Below are 16947 nucleotides of genomic sequence, written 5' to 3' on the forward strand. Positions count from 1 at the left end.
GACCTGAAAGTATCCGCTACCGGTCGTAAATAAATAAAATGGCTTCCGATGGCTGGTGCTGACCAGGCGGGGCAGCTAGCATGCCTTTCTTACGTGCATCAGATCCCAGAAGGGTCGTATCGGAAAGGGAATCTATTAGTTACACATGCACTGCTGTAGAGTAGAATAAGATGGACACGTCGAAATCCGTGTTCCTTTAAAAGTCACATTTATCAATTGCAACTGCGTTTCCTAAAGCTAAATTTCAGATTATATCTTCAGTTTCGAATTTCAGTTTAGAATTTGGATTATAATTGAGTATAAATAGATACGCTCAAATACTTTATAATTTCAACGTTTTATTCTAAAACTTACGAAGGTCTACTACTCTTGGTGTTCTAACGTTTTGAAAAGAAATTGGAACACAGCATATCGACGGTTCAGTTTTACTATAAATTTATACGTATTCGAAAAAATTGGCTTCGCTTTATCATTCAGTAATTCAAAGTTCCAAAATCGCACAGCCAGCAGCATCGATCTGGAATCTCTCTCTTTCCGTAATTTATGACGAGAAACTCACGTCTGCTCAGCAATTGTACCCTTTTCAGTTTGCTAAAACGGATTCCCACTTGGCATGAGCGACCGGAAACTTGCGCACCGATTATGTAAAACGATCGAACGTAACGGTAACAATTAGATGGAAGTGCTCGTCTAGCTAGCTAGCTAGCTCGCGAACGTTAGTACGAAGATCGTATTCGTTTCCTCCCTTTTCTCAAGAAGCTTTGGACACCGCAGGGGGTTGATTTCCGGTCTGGCACTGCATGAATCTACGCGCGTTCGGCACGGAGTGTCCGGGTTGCCGTTCTCTTGGCCGGGCTTCAGAAAACTCGTGGAAACCGTAAGCTCCGCTTGGCAAGTGAATCAATCATTCGGTATCTCTCGAATGCTGGGCCTACACGCGCACGTTCCAAGCGATTTGTTCGCTGCAGAGATTTCTTCCAAATCTGTGACGTGGCCCACAGCCAGAATGGACTCTTTCTAATGGCTTCAACTTGGCACTCGAAAGATACATCCGTCGATGAATAATAGTCTTAGCACTTTCAACACCGATTGTTCAATGGTTTTTTTTATTGCAGGGGCAATGTATCGCGCTTGTATACAGCATACGCAATTGCGTTATATATTTTTATTGTTGCGTACACAGAAGGAATGATTGATAGAAATAATTATGTTGAATCAAAGTAATTCGTATAATATTTATGTATAATAATTATCGTATTACAATACTTGTCTTATAATTGCCCACGATTCTCTTGCAGAATCTTTTTCATCCGCGAATCAGGAACATAAAATTATTAAACACTTGATGAAAACTTGACAAATCTTTTCTGAATTATTTTCGAAACAAAATTCGTCTATAATTTTAAGTCGATCCAAAATTATTATTCAAGCTTTTAATTTTATTTATAATATATTATTTTATTAAATGTTAACGTCTCTTGATTATCCGCATATCTCAAGATCCGAGAGGTCTGTTTTCGAATACGCTCGCATTTCGACTATCGATTCCTTGGAACAATATCCATATTGCTGTCGGAGGAATAGTCACGCTATCGGGAATGTTTACCAGCTGAAGCCGTCCAATCAGTGCGTCCAACCCTCCTCTCCTAACGTTCGCCGTAGGTCCACTCGATCATACGAGAGAGGGTTCGACGATGACGTCCTTCTCCCGGCATTTTTACGGACAGCGATGTTGGGACGTGAGTGTTCTACAATTTAATTTACATAGTCCACGTCCCTTCTGCGTCCGTACCACAGATCGCGTTGCCGGATCGAGTTCTTGTGTGTTAGTAACAACGTTACGCCCTCGTAATCATCGGAATCGCACGCGGCTCGTGGAACGCGCGCGAGCGACGCGTTACCGCGGAATTAATCAGTCTCTATCTATATTAGAAGGCATGCCCTGCGGTCAGATTAGAATCCCGACGGATCCGTTACGTAGACGGACAGCTGTGTCCGTTAATGGAGCCCGATTGGTGATCGTACGCCGACTATCCATGGAATAGTCACTAATTTGCAACATCCAGCAGGATTTAGTGCATCACGACAGTGAATAATCTCGCAAGAGAGCTCATCTAGTGAAAATTCTATTGCGCGAGTAGCTTATTAGTTTTATATATATATATATATATTCCTCTTCGACACCGTTTCTTCAGAGATGCTTGGATTATTGAGAATAATTAATGTTTTTGCAGCAATTTGATGGGTCCTAATTGCGATTTTTTTATATCTATTGTTTCTAAAAGTCGTGTTTCTTTTTAAATATAAAATACGTCGTAAAGTAACGCATTTCATATTCCGTAGATTAAATTTTAATTAAAAAATGTTTTCGAAGATGTGTATATTATGAGTAGAATGACTTGAATGGAATGACTTGAAGTAATATCAAGAGATTATCGCTTCAGATTGACTAAAATTATTTTATCCAAGCAATTGTCATTGACAATCGTAAGAAATAGTATACATTATAGTCTCTTTTTTTACTGCTTCTGTGTAAAATAAATATCACTGTATTTTTTTCGACTGCGGTTGCCACTGCCTGCAATACTAGAGACAGATATCATAAGGTAGATATCAGCGGGAGACGCCGCGCGGCAGTCTCGACTTTATAATTTCAGATTTTTATGAGGTTTGTCGTGCACGCCTGACATCTGCGCTCAACAGAGAAAATGCAGGATATTTACTGAGGAAGCAAACACGGACACGGCAGGGAAAACACGGAAATGCAAGGAGCGCTGCAAACAATGTGTTACTTCTCGTACAAAAAACAGAATTGCGCTCCGCATCCGTACTTTTTCTTTTTGCAAGTTTAAAAAAGAACTCACACTCTTTCTCTCTCTCTTCCTCTCTTTTGAGAGTAGCTGTCTAACTTTTTTTTACGAATTTCAAAAAGTGTTTATTTTCATTATACAAGAGTTTCGTATGCTAAAGATATATTACATGTTATAATACATAATTTACTTATTGTTATGAACTATTTATTATCACTTCAGTCGTATATATTATAAAACATATTATAAGTAAAAGATTGCCGGTTTCGTTATCGAGGAGTACTTTATACGGCCGTGAGTTGGGAAAATCGTTTACATGAATTTCCGTACTTTTGATGCAGGATGGTCGATGCAGTTATTGCTAAGATTTAAAAACATTCTTGTATCGACTTTCGCAAGACATCTTCAGCATTATCGCATGCGCTTCTCGAAATGCGCGACGGTTATTTACCCTGCGGGATATGGAACTGGGCTTAACTAGGAGCAATGCAATTACGTTAGCGCACTGTTTGCGATCGCGAATGAACGAAATTGCGTTAGCTGCTGCGGGATAATATAAAAACAAAAGTTGTCGATGCGCGGCGCAGCATGGAGTTTTAAGGCAACAGCAATAAGAGGGAGCGCAGTTTATAACATATCGACGATGCTCAAAAACAAATGGATTCCCGAGAGCCCCGGGAATGTTTACGGTCGCCGATGGTTACCGTTATCGTCGTATCGATCGTAACGATTTCTAGTTACCTGCACCTGGCTCAACACGTGAGAGGCGGTCCTTTGCGTGCAAGAAGAGTTGCCTCTTGTTTTTCTCGCTTAGTTGATGCTCGCTCTTTGCTGGATTCGCTTTAACGAAGCTTTCCTCCTTTTTTTTCGTTCGATGGTCGATAGTACTGCGGCTTAGTATAAAAACCGACAAATGACTCGAATCTTATCTCGAACTATCGCAATTGCGTTCAGTTTCGTAATAGGAATGATAAGATATAACATGCAACGGTGAGTAAATTTTGGTTTTTAAAATTTTTCTTCAGTGTTAGAACTCTTCAAATATTCCCTTTTCTCTTAATCGTACACATGAAAGAGAGGAAGAATATACATGGAAAATATTAGGTACTACTGGAAAAAGTTCGTGCGGTTTTCTTGTTAGCGGTGAACTGAAGTCGGATTTTAGTCAATAATTCGCAAATGTGATGCGCGAAGTTGATATTAGCAGAAATTTACATTTATGTGTTGTTGGTATACATGATACGTAAGTTTTCCATTGTTACAATATATATTTTGTTGTTTATATAAGATTAAAGACGGGTAGCAAAAAGTTAAAAATTTATGCTTTCATGCCCTATGAGTTAAAACTTGGAAATACAATAGTAAATACGACAAAATGTGGACAGCACAAAAATGACTTAAGCGGTTTAAGGAAGGCAATGAATCGCTAGAGGATAAGAGCCGAGTTCTGAACGTCCATCTGTTATTGAAGATGGTAAACTGCGTGAATGTATGCGTTCAAACCTGCGAAAAAGATGTGTGTGCAGCAAACATTGAAAATAAAATTATTTTTTTAAAAAAGTTCAGAATTTTATCTAAAAATCCGTACAAATTTTTTTCGGTAATATAATGTATGTATAATATCCATCGATTTTTATCATTAATTTGAGAGGAAGCTACATGATAAATAACTATATCTAATTATTTTTTTTTAATATTGATTAGTTATAGGCGACCCCGTAAACATTCCTGAGGTTCTCGGGCATCCATTTGTTTTTAAACATCGTCGATATATTATAAACTGCGCTCTTTTTTTTATTACTGTTACCTTAATTATTTTTTGTTATTACCTTTATTGTTATTACCTTAATAATTATCACGTTTAAAAGGTTGATGAAACATTTATCTGAAGATTGGTCTTGTCAGTCCAAATTGGCGCGAACATTGCGGCCATCGGAATTAGTGCACGCGGATCGGAACGACAATCGGCTTGTAACTGCCACCACACCGAGAGAGTATTACCGAGAGCTTAGCGCGGGATGACACCCTGAATGGGGGTAAAGGGTAAAGAGGGATCGGTGGAGAATCGAAGGTAGGAAGAGATACGGAGTAGAGTGGAGATATGCGGAGGGCAAGAGCGCGAGCCTCGACCGAGAATCACTCCCCGTTGCCGTCAGAGATGATCGTGCTGCGAATTCCACGCGAAAGATAGATTCCCTCGGCGATATATATACCCGGCGATACCGAATCCTCCCGTTTGCTTGCTCTATTTCTCTTCCGCTCGCCTCTCGACGTGCTCTCGGGACGCCTCTGATCTTTGCTGCTTTGTATACACAGCAAGGTCACCTCCGCATCTACCAACGAAGCGTAGACGTACGTAAAATCCATTTCACTCCTAGCATTCGCGACTATAGAGCTTCTATGTGGCGCGACTGCCTCTCGTGGCTACGACGACATGCGAAAGCCTCCGAGGACCCTCGAAACTTTTCATCAACGAACGACGGACTGCGCCCTCGCTCGTTTCTCGGATCTGAATGCGGCGGGATGAGACGGGTTTCGTTGATACGTTCTGGGACCGGATATCCCCGGGTAGCGCAAGACAGGTGACTATAATCGGACAAACATAGAATATGACGTGTGCGTTACCGCGGCGAAAGACGCGTAATAAAATATCATGGATCCTCGCCCTTCTTCCTTTTTCGCTCTACTCAGGTACACTGCGTGTATTTTATTCGTCACTGCCACGCATTTCGATTACGCGCTTTGATCATGTTCAGATTAATTTTCGTTGTTCCGCTTCCATTTCAATATCGTAGCGAAACACGATAGAATTTCCTGTTGACCTAATTACAGCATTGCGCGAGTATTCGTTCTGTTAATTTCTGATCAATCATTTCTCAGTTATACGAAACACAACAAAAATTGATGAAGAATCGAATATATTATATACATTATTTATGATCATGATATTCGAGAGGTTAAATATTGAATTACATCTATCATATTACCAATATATCAGGTATATTGATTTATGAAAAAAATACATACGATATATATACAAATATACATACACACAAAGAGAGAGAGAGGGAGAGAGAGAGAGAGAGAGAGAGAATGAATCTAGTAACTAGATTGGTTGTGATAGCCTTTTTTTAAATTAAAATAGAAAAAATGGTAGAGAAAAATCATCTATTTAATCTATTTAATATGATCAACTTCATTCTGCGATTATATTTTTTTTATCAATGCATCTACGTATTATACTTGCATTTTACTTTATCATAATTTTATGTATAAATGTATATTATGGCAAAGTGTGTGTAGTCAGAAGAATTTTTTCTTATAGATGAGTGTTTTGTAAAAATAACGTACCTATACTTTTGTAGAAAATTTATTTTAGAGAAAATAACTTGAACAAATTACAGCCGCTTATCTTCATATGACTAATTTGGCAACGTTATAAAAGACAAAAATATAGTAGAGAATGTTTAGAATGTCATAGTGATATATATACATATATATATATATATATATCTCTCAGCATTTAACGTAAATAATTTTATGACATAAAATGTCATTTGATAAAATATACTTTTCGAAAAAAGTATGAATCCATTTTTTAAAAAGTGTAGTTGCGTCTTGCAAATAAATCGATGCATCGTTCGAAAAAAAAAATAAAAATATAATATCTAATAAATAGTAAAAGATTTTTTTTCTTCTACCACTTTTGTCCATCTTGTTTTAGAAAGAACTATTATTCAACCCAGTTACTAGAATTACGTTGTATATATGAGTATAGCATTTTACACTGGTTTTATCGTACGAATATAATAGAAAATGCGTAAGCTGAAAACTTTTATGCATCCTTGATAAGATCGTAATTGCGCTCGAGAGAGTATTCGCACTCAAAGTATTTCTCGAGAGAAAAATCATTTAGAATTCCAGTCGCAATCGAGCCGAATCGAGAGAGAGAGAGAGAGAGAGAGGGAGGGAGGGAGGGAGGGGGGGAGTTAAATTAGCGGTTTGATAACTTAAAGTAGATAATAGCCAAAGAGGAGCGCGAAACTTGGTTCATGCAGCGCGTAGTATTTCGCGGTACGAACTTACAAAGCTTGCCCCTCGTCCGTAACGTTCGACAAATCTAGTGCTTTGGGGATTCGAGACGTTGCTTGCTTGAAGTTTGCCCGCTCCTCTTTCCAAATTATCGGAATTCCCATGGCGGACTCGCATATTTCACCTTTGACGCGCGATGCAAGAGAATAGCAGCGGCGTGCGTTGACGGCGCGTATGTGAAGAGAAATTTACCACTTCGTGGCGGCGAAAGCCTCGCGCATAGAGGAGTTTATCCGGTGTCACAAGGTGACAAATCCTCTTAACCGCTTTACCGTCTTGCATTGTTGCGAATCGCAAATGTATCAACATTGCGGCACAGAAAAACACGAATCGAGCGCGACCCTAGTGCTCGATCTCTCCTTCTTGATGATTACTGCAAATATAACAATATATTAAAATTTCACCAAATGAGAATGAGGAGACGTTGTTCGTAATACATATGAAAAAAAAACTTGTAATTAGCAAGAACTAATTGTTTTGCTAATAAATCAATATGCACTGAAAAAATTGATTGAATTAATTTGTATTGAATTAATATATGTAACCAGATTGTTTGACGATATCAAATATGGACGATCTATAATTTTGGTTAAAATAATCAGACAAATTTAATTACACACACACACATATGTATATTAGTGACCATAATCAGACACATTTGTTTGCATGAATTTTAACGAAAAAAACTTTTAGTTAAAATATGTACTAGATTATTTTATTTTGATAACCAGAAATTCTGTTTAGTTTTATCAATACTTTGGCTATATACATATGTCACGTTAATCCAACCAAGCTCTTTTTTCCCTTGTAGTCATAATATAATCAGATACTTGAATATTATTATACTACACATGTTACTCAATCAAACTTTAACTGATTACTTAAATATTCTGATTGCGTACCAAAATTTTTGATTACAATAACTTGAAATTCTATCTTATACTTTCACCAAGATTTGTTTAAAACATGTGTTGTTAATTATAATAAATAATTATTTTTCCGTGGAGTAGCTATTTATTCTGGCAATGGCAATTTTGTGTCGAGCGATATAATTACGCCACGGTAACAAGTTTCCTAAGCGTGTATATCAATTCTATCATAATCAAAGGTTCGTCGCCTATGTCGTGTCCCTGACTGGATATGCGGCACCGTAAATTCGTCGCATCGTCCTATTCGCAACGTTCCTTTGAGAGGGTCTGACCCATCAACGATATTTCGCTTGGCCGCCACTTTCACTTTCTGCCATAGCGACGTGCTCAGATACAGATCGCGGTCTGTTGACATCTATTGATCATGACATGAATAATGAATGGATACACCCGCCTGAATAATGCATGCATCAACGTCGAACAACATCCACTCGATAGCGGTGTATAACTAGTAGGGTGTACTATTGGGAACGTTGATGAACAGAGGCCACTCGCTATTGGCCAGCACCATGATATCGCTACGTGACTACACTCGCTACTGCAAGTCGATATATTTTCTTTTACGTCTAGCGCAGCTGAAGCTAAAATCATTTTCGTTCTTGTTCTCGATAGCGATGAACAATTTGATTTCCATTGTCGAAATGTCGTTTCAATCTTTTGACCGCTAAATTTTTGGATAACAAATATTTATAGTAGTATTATATACATGAAATTGGATTTTATATAAATTCTCTGAAACATTCAGCTTTGTCATCTTTATTGAGCAGTATATATAGTATATGTATGTAAAAAGAATAGAGCTAGTAGTTGGTATAATAATACATTAGAGACATTAGAGATATTATTACTTAAAAATAATAATTATTTTATTTAATTGAAAAATTTAAGTATTGGATATATTTTTATTATATTCAAAATATTATTTGTCATATTATTATATTTATTATTCTATTTATTACATTTATTAGATTGTAAGTCATAAATAACATATAATAGATATTATAATACATAATTATATGATAGATAATTTTGAAATAAATTTATTATGTGAACTGCACTGTTAAATTTATAATGTCAAAAATTATACACAATTTGAGTTATTTTTAATCATCTGTAAATCATCACTGTTTCTATCTAGTGTATCCTTAATTTAACTAAAATAATGGAGTTATACAATAGAGTTTAACTTAAGAAAGTGATTAAATTTGATTCAAATATAGTTTATTATTTACTGAATGTATACGTTAATTTTGCTTTAGGACTAACCACAAGAATGGATCGATTTACATTTTGACACATCTACAAGTTTAAACGTAACAAAATATTATTTAATTGAAGACATTGAATTACCTTTTCGTGATTGTTATGATGACAAATCAACGATCGTTTAATCGCAAAAATAAAATATGTTATAAACGTGCCCCCCTTTCCTTGTAAAGTTTTGTCTCTTCGTAGCTCTGAAGAACTTCAATTTAATAGTTCTATAAGAAATACGGAGAACTTTGGTTGTCAGCTCGTCTTCTGCGGAGTCTACAGCTTCGTGAGGATTTTACACGGCTAGTAAAAGTAAAATTGGAATCCTGTTCCTTGCGTAGAGTATTTATTTCTTCTTGATACTAAGTATCAAATATTCTTGATACTCTCCTAGTAACTTGCATACTTGCATTGCATATTAATTAAATAGAGTTCTGAAATTAAGCAAGATCCATCAAACAAAATTATTTAATTATCTAGAATATCTTTTTTACAAATAATAAAAACAGGCGATAAAAACAGGCTGTGTACTTAATGTTGCGTCTTGACAAGTTTGATTTATTCTTTAATGTGAAAAGGGTTGAAAAATGTTAATTTAGAATATTGCATATATTTAATATATATGTATTTCTATTTTATTTTAGTATTATTTCCAATTTTATTTTTGGAAATTATAAAACAATACTTCACGTATATATTTATTTTTTGAAAAATTAAATTTCCTCCATGATACCCGTTAACATGCACGAAAGAACATAACAGAAGCTCGTCTAAAGAAGTGTAAAGGCTAACGTTGCAGCTCTAACAAAGGTTCAAAAGAATAGAGTATGTGCTTTAGCCGTTAGACGAGAGAGAACGTTAATGAAAGAGCCACCGTAGAATTGCCTCGTGGCATGCAAACAAGTTGAGCTGTCGGTCACCCTCAACTACCCAGCTTTCTACAGAGGGATTGCGGGACTCGCGGCTGCAGGATGAGAAGGCGAGTCCCGGGAAGAGAGCTCTTAGTTGCGTTAGGTTAGGTAGTTGCAGCTATTTGCGGCTCATCGGAACCATAATTAGTTTTCCCCGTGAAGTCTCGGTCGACCAAGCTCGATAGGCAAGTTTTAGGTGAGGGCGACCGAGCGTGCGGAACGGCGCTTGCTTGCCGGATGGAAAGTGTCTTTCGCAACGTTCTTGTCGCGGCTTTATCGAATTCCAAGGCCGCGCTAACTCGATCAAGCCTCAGTCTTCAGAATATTTACTTCCCGGTGGGGCGTGGAAGCGTGATAAAGGCGGACTAATCCCGTTTGTTGTTTCACCGTTACGGGAGGCTGGAAAATTTATTCGCCCTTTGAATTCGGGCGGATGCAACGTGTCCTCTCTCTCTCTCTCTCTCTCTCTCTCTAGGATTGCTCGATCGAGGATTTAACAATACATTCCGTTTATTAAAAACGCATATCTGCGCTTTTTGTGCGTCGAGATTCAATTTTAAAAAAACATTCATATTGCAAAAAGAGCATAAACTCTATGATCGTGGGTTTTATTACATTAACTATTTAATTACATAACTCGATATACAAGTACATTATATCCTAATTAATCTCCCTGTCCGTTCAGTTAATCAATCGTGGCCGAGCGTAAAACAGTTACAACAGTACGTGGTAAATACCGATAATAGTTGAACTCGTGATTGAAGCGTGGTTTCTTGTCGAGAAGTCGCGCGACGGTTTATCCGCAGGAATACCAGGACGCGCTGAAAAATGTCGATAATAACAAAAGCGCGATAAGGCGACACGCTATAAAAGGAGCGAGAGAAAACTGACGAAAAATGAAATCACAGTAACTTTCTTTAACGGCGGCCACGTCAGAGAGGCTGACGCTATTATATATCTCGTCGTTGTTACAGGCTCCGTGAACGAGGCTGGTGTTTTTGCGCTACGAGGTAGGCAAGAGGGTAGCCGACGTTCCAGGCGAACTACCACCAGCACGACGAGTACAACGACGACGTCCGACTCGACGTTGATACCTCTACCTGACGAAGTAGTACAACCCGCGGCCCTTTTGGCCCCCGAAGAGGAGTCATGGTCTACCAGTTCTTCCACCACGACCAACATTGCTCTATCTTCAGACATGGCCGACACGTCGTCCAACCCTCCACTGGAACTTGTAGTGAAGCCTCATAGTAAAGTCGTCTTACCCTGTGAACTGGAAGGAAATTACTCGAGATTATTACTGCCAGGAGCAAGGTAACACACGTATTCCGATTCAATCTGTCGTGATCATAAACTGTTAAAATAACATTTCAGTTAAAATTGAAATGTATGTAAAAAATATTTTAAATAAAATTTGTCTAACAAAGTGAAAAAATATCATGTTCAAATGTCAAACAAATCGCATAACGTACACGTAATCGATAATCTCCATTTTTTATTTTGTAATATCTAAAGTAAGCTTTTCACCGCGTATGTAATAATATTCCTTCATCATATTAATGCATATTAATATCCGGTTTCACTTTATAATAACGGTGACTTTCGCCTTGAATACATTATGGTGAAATTATTCCCTTTACGGAAACAAAGTCGCCCTGTGATAGTAATGCGGGGATACGGCTGAAGTGTCTTTGTCGCCTGAAGATCGGGCGTAACGAAGTTTGTTAGGTGAACTAATAATGCGGACGCTGCACCCCTTGTCAGAAGTTACAGAATACGACCGGCGACGTGGCTACACGAAGGTAGTCCGGTGGATATGATCACGATAGACACGAGAACGGAAATGAGCGGAACCGGGCACCGGTACATCGGCGACTCGACAACCGCAGCACTGCACATAGACAACGTCAGATTAGAGGACGACGGTGTATGGGGCTGCACGCTGGAGGACGACCGAGGGAAGATTCTCTTCGGCAAACCGGTGAAGTTGGTCGTGCTCGGTAAGTATCTCACGATATACTTTCCAATATTTAAATGTGTATGTGTGTGTGAAGGCGAATTTTTCATTGAAAAATTAAGTCACGAGTCAAAACTGCAAAGTATGTTGGAACATTTAATGTCGTTCATTTTTCATGCTGTATTCGTTTACACGTAAAGGACTGTTTTGTTGAAATATTCAAAAAAATTTAAATATATTTATTAAAATTAAAAAATAAAATTTATGAACTGTTAAAATAATTATGTAGGATACTCAAACTATGTATTGGCGTATTAAAACTTTCTGGCATTGCTCACTATGCTTCAGATTCTTACATAATTAAGTATCTTGATATAATCTAACAAAATTATTTTCACATCTTTAGTAAAATCTCTGTTTAGTAAAATTCTTCTCTCCACGTCCATGTTTTAATAATTAGTATTGTGCATAAAATATGATTGTTATGCTTATTGATTAATCGACTACTGCGTGAATAATTTGTTAATATATAACTCATGAATTATAATCGTGTTACATACGACTGAAGAAAATATCTCAGATGACGCAGACGCGCATATGTTAAATATTTTATACTTTTTAAAGTCATCAAAGATTTACACGTGAAACAGTTTGAAATATAAATTTATATATTTTAATGAGTGATTCTCGATATTGATATATTAATTTTTATAATTTGTGCGATCGATGTTATTCGAATATTTTTAACGATTGCATTAAATGAAACGATTATATCATGTATAAATCAAACTAATATTCTCTTTTTTTTATATAATATGATATGAAGAATTTTTTTACCTGAGCTTTAGAAAAAAAAATGGTAAATTTTTTGGATACAACACATTTTTATGTGCGCTCTGAAAAAGTGAGATGTATATGAATTTTTCCGAAAACGTGATCCCATCTTGTGCATAAAGCCTTTCAATTTCGCGTGAATGATTAAATTCTCGCAAAATTCCGACTGATGAAGTTTTTTTTAGGAATGTGCCGGATACATTTAGGAGCGATAACATACGAGAGAAAAATTTTTCCGCTGCGTATAATTGAGAAGGCAAAGTTTTAATGTTTCCAACATTGTTCACCTTTACATTTCACATAATTTTTTTTCTAAAAACCACTGTCACATTCGAATAATCAGAGACATTTATTTAATTGTAAAAATGTTAGAATTATTTTAACAAAAGAATAAAAACAAAATAGTAAGTTTTATTGTTTAATGAAATATACGTTAATCTGAAGACAATTTTTTCTAAAATAGAAATAAATTAGAAATATCCAATTTTTCTATAAAAAAAAAAAATTATTTTTTTCCTTTTAATGTTTATGCTTTGTTGTGGTCTTTCTAGCAATATTTGCTTTATCTATCTTATAACTTAGTTTTGATTAAAACTTGATTAAAAATTTTTATACAACATGGATATGTATATTGCGCGACCTGCTACGATAAGAAACTTCTTGGTATTTCTTACTCTTGTTGCACCCAGATTTAAGCAAGTGGGTATCGTATACTGGGTAAAAGTGTTGCCGTCCTTAAGAATTTCCGGCAAGTGGGTCGGATCTCCTGAAATCGGGGGAAGAGACGTTTCAAGCCTGAGCCGCGCTGGTAATGGCAGAATTTATGCATATTAATTCGCACCACTTGGACCCAGCGGTCGCATCGCTACGACATGAATATGCATTTGCCCTAAAAGTTCGTCCTAAAGCATTTTATCTTCCATTTTTTTTTTTTCTTTTGCCTTCGCTAGATGGACGCGCCATTCGTTCTGCCGGCTGCACTTGTCTCTGCGGCAAGGTGTATACAAATTTACGTGAAACAATCGCGCCATCATCGGTTGACGCGCGCGTGACGCTCTTCGAAAGCTCACCGACTCCCCTGACTGAATAAAGCTTGCTTCGTGGTTTTGCTCTTCGCTCTCTGCTCCATTTTTAATATCCAACCGCTAAACAGAACGAGGCGCATAGCGAGCTTTTATCTCTCGTGGCACGGTATGTTCGCTCGGGGCGTGACGCGCGTGTAGTTGTACATTGCACTCTCGTCGCATCATGCATTTTTGTGCCTCCTCTGTGCACTATTTGATTATTTGTGGTTCACAGCGAAGTTTATTTTTTGGTTCCTGCGCGAGTGTTTTGCACTGACAACGGCAACCAGCGGTATACTCACGACTCTGCTTAACATGGCACTTTTGAACGTTAACATAGACGTAGCTATATTACTTGTACCATATATAGAAAGAGTTTTGTAATTTTAATATGATGTTTTTATGAAGTGTTTTCAAACAAATAGACGAACATGATTTTTTAGTATTAATTTCTTGCGACTCTCATAAATATAAATTTGTATGAGAAAAGATGAAAATGAGAGAGAAGTAGAAGTCTTTTGATAAATGCAATACTTGATATTAATAAACGACTATAAACGTTACCTTATTTGTTATTGGAGAAGTTTGATTCATATATGTATAACTGGCTTATAAATAAACGCTCGTGTAATATCGGGAAATTGATTCAGACTGCTGCAGAATAAATTCTGGAAACGTGGCCAATTACTTTCCTTCGCTTCCCGGTACTTCGACTTATTTCGCGTATCTCAATGAACTGCACCGACTTCATAAATCTCTGGATTTATATTTTCCGTATTGTGCCTTTCGCAAACCGGTTCGAGTAAATACGAAAGAAGAGCGCTAAAAGTTGCCTGCCGCATGAAATATGGCACCGAAATCCGCGCGGCGCACGATAAGACGTTGAGTACACTTAACGTCTATCCTGGCGAAGTCGAGGAAAACAAATCAACCGCGGGTGTTCCAACCCGGAAGCGCGCGTCCAGCACGCCAATGCGGCCAAAGTAAGCTTTCATTGAAATGCAATGGCTTGTATTTCTTTCATACTTTGTTTTGTACATTATACTTTGCCATACACGTCGTTCTATGAATCGCAGAATCGAGATGAAAGATATACCGTCGCGATTGTGTACCCTACAGTTACACTAACAATCGAAAATAACGCAACAAACGTTAGATTTGATACGATAAAAATAATTTAATTATAAATGAAATTGTTCGTCACAACTATCAGTTTGCATTTGTGGAGGATTAATAATATAATTATTGTTTATTTATATTTTGGAAAAATTGAAGAGATAAATTGATAAATAAAAGTATAACAACAAAATTGAATAACGAATATATATAATAATTAACGACATATAATTTAATTAACAATGTATTAATTTTGCTTATTATGCATATTAATTGTGCTTATTTCATTCTAACAACATCAAGATTATCATGTCGGATATTGTTTTGGCTTTTAGGAGCTCTATCGATTATCAGAAAATTTGGGTCAATTTACGATAAATTTAATGGTGGTTGCAACGTCGAACCGATGTGACACCTTTTGACAATAATTCCATAATATACGTGGTATACGTTGATGATTATCATGTTTCTCCGGCTATCAAACTTAGCTTTAGTTATGTAATGCATACCGCATGTCACTAATAGCTATAACATAAAGCTGAAAATGAGAAAATGTATAAACTCAATTTGTAACATAGAAATTTTAATAAATAATCTCGATATTTTGGTGCACATAATATTCAATTATAAATACATGGCATAATTTGTTTGTATCAGTTTAAACTGCACATTTCTTTGGGATTAATATTGTCAAATGCATGTTGACAGAGTCATTATAATTTTGCAATTTATTACTGCTAATTTAAAATGCACAGCATCAGATCGACGAAGTTCGTTAATCAAAATGCATGACGATAAAAGGGATTACGGTGAACTAACAAATATGAAATGCAGATAAACAGCAATAATTGATAAATATGATGTTAACGGAAATAAGTTATAAAAGATTATTTAATAGAATTATAGAGGCAGATTAAATAGAAAACTGAGTTAATAAATTTTTTTTATTGCGCTTGTTAAAAGAGAGTTATATCAATACAAATTTTTAAATACATTATTTTTAATAGTATCTCGCAAGTAATCTCAATACTGTTTTACATCTGCTACTTCGAAAATCTAGATGCATTTTCTCGAATCGGTTCGACAAAATGCATCTAGAGGGATTAGAGTACGGACAAGTTTTTATTTTAATGACAACTTCATAATGTATGCTCTCGAAAATGTATGCTCATTCTCATTTTTCATCGATCATTGGAATTTCAGTCGTTTTATATACCTCAGGCAAATAGTAAGGGAGAGGGTACAGGAGTAACGTCCGTCTGCGACTGATAGGGACAGATTTGCCTAGCGTTACCCGGGTGCTCGACGCCGAATCCGCGAGCGAGAAAAAGTTGAGAATAATGCACGTTTTATGCGGTTGCCAGGTTCCCCGTATTTTATTCGACAAATAGACAGGGATGTTAAGGCGTTCATTCTTAACCCGTGCATTGGGCACAGACTGCGCTCAAGATTCATCTTCGAACCATCCACACACGTACACTTTTGCACAATCTTCCCTGCGCCTCTTCAAAGCACCTTTCATATTCTCTTCTGCTGCGTTTTTTCGTATTAAATTGAAAATCCGGATTATAACGAACGTTTCTTTCATTTGCTGTACTATTTTCTTATTTAAATACTGATTATTTTTTGTATCTTATTCCCTTCGATCTCTCGTTAACTTCCTTTGTATACGATTCTTATATTCTCTCTATTTTTCAAACATTTACATACACACACATACATACATATACATGTATTATATATATTTTTCGTAAAATAACTTTTGTTTATATCTTTATCTATTTTGGCATCAAAGTTGAATTTTCTCGCACATTGAGGTAATAAATATAGATTTCTCTACGTCTTCCACTTTCTATTTTCTTCGTTGCTTCCTTTGTATTTTTCCTTTTTTTCTCTTAAAGGAAATTCAATTTGCTGCCATCCTTTCTTGTTTGCGCGTGTTGTGGAAAGGATCTGACATCCACATTTAGCAGCTTACCG

At 36.6% G+C, this 16947-nt stretch overlaps 1 protein-coding gene across 1 annotated transcript in view; it reads left to right on the forward strand.

Annotated features, from left to right (window-relative positions):
• Positions 1-16947, forward strand: part of tei (irregular chiasm C-roughest protein teiresias) — a 224663-nt gene that overhangs the window by 71242 nt on the left and 136474 nt on the right. Inside the window, exons 3-4 of the mRNA XM_018541287.1 lie at positions 10971-11310; positions 11761-11996. Of these exons, the coding sequence (XP_018396789.1) occupies positions 10971-11310; positions 11761-11996 (576 nt within the window). The remainder of the gene's footprint in view (positions 1-10970; positions 11311-11760; positions 11997-16947) is intronic.

This window comes from Cyphomyrmex costatus, unplaced genomic scaffold, assembly GCF_001594065.2.
Source record: "Cyphomyrmex costatus isolate MS0001 unplaced genomic scaffold, Ccosl1.0 scaffold281, whole genome shotgun sequence".
NCBI classification, from domain to species: Eukaryota; Metazoa; Arthropoda; class Insecta; order Hymenoptera; family Formicidae; genus Cyphomyrmex; species Cyphomyrmex costatus.